General features: G+C 35.8%; 1 protein-coding gene across 1 annotated transcript in view; it reads left to right on the top strand.

The window, feature by feature from the left end:
* The window catches only part of LOC131351574 (ribonuclease inhibitor-like), a 13,491-nt gene extending 9,217 nt beyond the window's left edge, over window positions 1-4,274 (top strand). The window contains exons 9-11 of the mRNA XM_058386993.1: window positions 1,719-1,889; window positions 2,099-2,263; window positions 2,930-4,274. Coding sequence (XP_058242976.1) covers window positions 1,719-1,889; window positions 2,099-2,263; window positions 2,930-3,248 — 655 coding nt within the window. The 3' untranslated portion in view covers window positions 3,249-4,274. The remainder of the gene's footprint in view (window positions 1-1,718; window positions 1,890-2,098; window positions 2,264-2,929) is intronic.
* The last annotated feature ends 726 nt before the right edge of the window (window positions 4,275-5,000 follow it).

The raw sequence follows: 5,000 nt of genomic DNA on the forward strand, positions 1-5,000 counted from the left end.
CACCTATCTGCAGTGACTGACACATAATCAACACTAATCCCTGACAGACACTAATCACTCTTTTTGGGAAGAAAAACAGCTTGTAAATTTATTTTAGGCAAATATTACCCAAATAATTGTTCATATTTTATTTACATTTAACTTATTTCTTATATATATACTTATATCTAACAAATAAATAAAATAAAAATCACAGTAGTTACCACATTTATACTATCTAAATGATGAATCCAGTGATTGGTGAATACATTTGCAAGTAGAGATGTTTTACATAATCACAAAGTCGACTATTCATCATAAAATATCACTTCTATCCTGTGAGGTGTAATAAATATTTAAGCTTAATCAGGTCTACACTTCTTACCTGTAATGATGTTGCAGAAGCATCGCAGGTAGGATACATATCCTAACTTTATTGAATAAAGGCAAAGAAACAATGCAAAATGACAGTCAGTAATTACAACGACAAAAAGCAGGCAAGAATCCAAAAAACAGAAAAGGCCATCATTGTTGCAGAAATACAAAAACTCAATCCAAAAATTGGTAAACAAAGAACAAGGCTGAAAACGCCCTGGAACAATGACGATCTGGACTGACGTTTATCATGCCAAATATTTCACGGGTGTTGGTGACTCGATCAGATCGCGTCTTTGGTCATTCACACTGTGTGATTGTCACTTCCTTCAATTTCAGTTATTTGTCGGTGATTTCGCAAAACCTGCCATCGAGTGAAAATCAGGGCGAAAATCGTGCAGTGTGAACTCTGCATTACTAACAACACTCCACATGGAGTGTAGCGTGAATGTGTGTGAAACAATCCCAACACCAGTAGTGAATAAGTGACATGGAAGTTCACATTCCTCAGGAGAGGGCTCCCTCTGGTGGGTGTGAGGGGGAAGTGCAGGCGTTCTTACTCTCCTCTTACACTTGAGTCACACAGTAACAGCTGAACCATGTTTCATTTTCTTTCATTATTATTAATGATTTATTTTATGCTTCTGAGAGGCAGAATTGATCACATAAACAAAGTCATCACATTTTAATTATTCTTCTTTTATAATGTCAAATATTTTCATCAGTTAAAAATATGAACCTAACCCACATATTCAGGCAGTGTTTATTTTTTCTGTATAAAAATCATGACCTAAGGAGGATGTTCTGTTTTACTTTATGTTGATGTATGTATGTACTGTATAAACAGTAGGTGTGAGAAACAAAGCTCTAGTGTTCATTTGGAGCAGAGGTCTACATGTTGTCTTATTATTATAATGTATTTGTTCATTTATTTAATAAAAAATGAAATGCATTTGGTTTGATCAAATTTTTTATATTGTTAAACCTCCAAGGGTCAGTTTTTTTTCCATTAGTTGCCCAGCCCAGTGAGTCTGGTAAAACCAGAAGAAACAATATGAGATAGAAGAACAGACACCAGAGTTTAGAAATGTGTTGGTGTTCTTCTCTGGTTTCTGTGGGATGTGGCAGCTTAGTGGTTTAGGTGTTGGACTACTGATCAGAAAGTTGTGTGTTCCAGTCGCAGGTCCACCAAGCTGCCATTTTTGCTCCCCTGAGCAAGGCCCTTAACCCGCAATTGATCAGTTGTACAAAATGAGAATGAGGAAGTTGTTCTGGATAAGGACGTCTGCCAAATGGCATAAATGTAAAATTCTACATCCTTTCTTTCTCTAATGTTGGACTAAACTCTGTCTCCTTTTCTGCAGACTATGGAACAGTGTAAGAGAGAAATCCTGTGCTGATTTGTCTTCAGCTCTCTGTACAAATCCATCACACATCAGAGAGCTGGATCTGAGTGAGTGTGAACTGGGAGACTCAGGAGTGGAGAAGCTCTGTGATCTACTGAAGAAACACGAGTGTAAACTGGAGAAACTGCGGTGAGTAACTCAGTGATGAAACTGAACTGAAATCACAATCTTTATAGTTTGTTTTCTGAGAATCAGATCTTTCCTGATACACACTAACAAAACTGAGCAGATCTTCATCTCTATATTAATGTAATGTCTGTGTTTGTGTTTCATTAACTATGAGTTGATGAAGCTCATTCTTAATGTTCACACCTACATCATCATCTCCCTGTCTGCAGGTTAAAGAAGTGCGGAATAACAGATGGAGGTGCTGCTGCTCTGACTGGAGCTCTGAGGTCAAACTCCTCACATCTGAAACAGCTGGATCTGAGAGAGAATAAACTAAAAGATTCAGCAGTAGAGCAGCTCTCTGAGATACTGAAAGGTTCAGGAGGACAGCTGGAGTAAGTAAAGTTATCACACACAGTACTGAATGTGTATTTTCTGTAGAAGATCATGTAAGTGTAAGAGTCTCATGTCAGAGTAATGGATCTGGACAAACCAGCAGCATGGAACAATAACAATCTTCCTGACAGAAGAACAGAGAAACTTTCAGAATTCAGTATCAGAACTAAAGCTAAACTATAATTCATCACTGCATGCTAATAACTAGCTCTGTAGCTCTGATCTGATGGAAGTTGTCTTTGAGTTGATCTGTTACTGTTCTACTCAGAAATACCTCTGCAGTTTTATTTTCATTTCAGTAGGACAGCTGCCTCTAGTCCAACATCATCCTAACTAACTCACTCTCACAGAAAAGAAAGGGATCTATCTGTTTATTCCTATTTATTCTACTTTTCTCTCATATTTAGTGGAGTGTTTATGTAGTTACACTAAATGTAGAATATTTTGAATATTTTATTGAGCTGATAATTAAAGAGAAAACAGATAAAGCTCCAGTGTAAGAGCAATAATACAGTTTACAGTGTTGGACCTTCTGATTATTTACATTTACTTCATCTTTACATCCTTTACACAGAAGAAAATCACAGCAGTTTACCACAAATCTACTAAATGATAAAGACAGTGACTAAATGATAAACCCACTGACTTCTGTATTTTTATTACAGGTATGACGGGGAGACATGGTTACAAAAAGGATGGAATTGGTGGACTGGTAATAAGTCTGATAAACAGCCGATTTCAGAACCTGACTCCTCTACAGTAAAGACTAAAGAAAAAGATGGAGAAAAGAAAGACACACAGCGGGGAGAAAGCAGTGTGGATTTGGACAGCTGTAGGACAGACACTGACCTCAGAAGTCCAGAGACTTCAGTTCATATAACATCAGAGGACAGTACAGTAGGACACATGTCACAAACAAGTAATGAACCAAAGAAACAAGAAAAGGACACAAAAAAAACCCTAAAACCTCATAAAAGGTACTAGATAATGACACCAATTTAATCTAACTCAGTGATGAAGGACAGAAGACGCCTCAGCAGACAGGGACACTCTAATCCTACTAGAAAACTGGACCAGAATTTCTTTGTAAAGTTTCTTTGTGCTGTAAAATGTTTTGTCTGTGCTGCAGTCTGAATGATGAGAGTTAAAACATTACTTTTATAATCTACTGTTTAAAATGATATCAAGAAAAACCCTACAATACATTTTAAAGACCATAAAACTATAAATAAATATCAAATTAAAGGGCTCTGTTCAATTTCATAATGAGCCACATTGGTCCATTACTGGTCACCAGTTAGCAGCTAGCTAGTGGTTTTTCTCACTGCTAGACATACGAGAGGACAGAGAGATTTATTATAGAGCTCAAGTGACAGTATTGTAAAAGCTGCAGTGAAAAAGCCCCAGTTTATTCTCCTGCTATAGTAAACCCTACAAACTACAAAACACCTCTGGTACGTAAAAGCAGAAATAAACCCAGAGAGACTTTTCCATGAGGGAATAAGGCTTCAGTCTCACACTTACAGTCTCACTCATACTCCCATTTCACCAACATGCTGCCTGCCTTCTCTACAAGGGTCTGATAACTAATAATGACATTTGTTTATTTTAAATGGAAGTGTAACTGGATTAGACTTTTTTCACTGACAGAAGTTAAACATTCTAGTGAATTAAATCAGCTTCAATTATATTTCCATTTAATAGATTTGGTCCCAGACAAATGATACACTTTTCCCATTGAGTGAGAGATTTTGCTGATGTGGCATTTTCCTGTACAGAATAATATTGTGTTATTAATATGGAAATATATTCAGTCTGGAGATCTGTTTATGGAACCAGACAAAAGACTGAACAATAAAATATTGTTAAACCCCAGCAATATGCTGATTTAATGACCAGTCCTTTTTATAATGGCTATTTGTTAAAGATGTGAAGGACTTTATGCTTTTGTTATTTTAAAATAGTGTTGAACTGACGTGGTTTAGAACTGAACTGAATGAGATGAATGAGAAGTGTAATGAATAAAGTAGGAAATATTCAGACTCTTGTCTCTGTTCATTTCACTGCAGGATTATGGGTAAATAAATTAGCACAATGGTTTAGTCCATTATCTTCACTAGCTTAAATGCAGTATTATTAACATTTAGTTATCTAAAAGTACAGGATAACTTTACTGTACTGAATATACTCATACTGATATCAAGTACCCTATTACACACATTATATCATTATTTAACTCTGTTTCAGTCATTCAGATTATACATTTTATTTCCTTGATTTATAGTTCCAGATTAAGGGGTGGGGAATAGACATGAGCACATGAGAGAAATGATTTTGGTAGAAATTAAAGCGAGAGTTAAATCCTACATTCACTAACTTCATCTTGTGATGCAGCTCCATTACTTTATCACAAAACATGTCTCAGGATGAAGGCGAGGGCTCAGTGTGGATTGGGACGAAGCCGATAAAACGGCCTCTCATTTATAAATGCTGTGATAAAACATGGATCAAGTCTGGAATAGATCGACATAAACAAATAAACAAACAAATGAATAAATAAATCCTTCTGAAGATTGTGATTATCCTCAGAATCCCAACATTAGTTTGTATGAATCTGTTTCTTTTATTATATTTTTGCTTTCACAAAGTTGCTGCCCGTCAGAATTGAGCTTAAATCTTAAGAAGTATTACATCATTAAAACTCTTAACACTTTAACATTTTAAAATTGATCTTTT

This window comes from Hemibagrus wyckioides, linkage group LG04 (genome assembly GCF_019097595.1).
Source record: "Hemibagrus wyckioides isolate EC202008001 linkage group LG04, SWU_Hwy_1.0, whole genome shotgun sequence".
NCBI classification, from domain to species: domain Eukaryota; kingdom Metazoa; phylum Chordata; class Actinopteri; order Siluriformes; family Bagridae; genus Hemibagrus; species Hemibagrus wyckioides.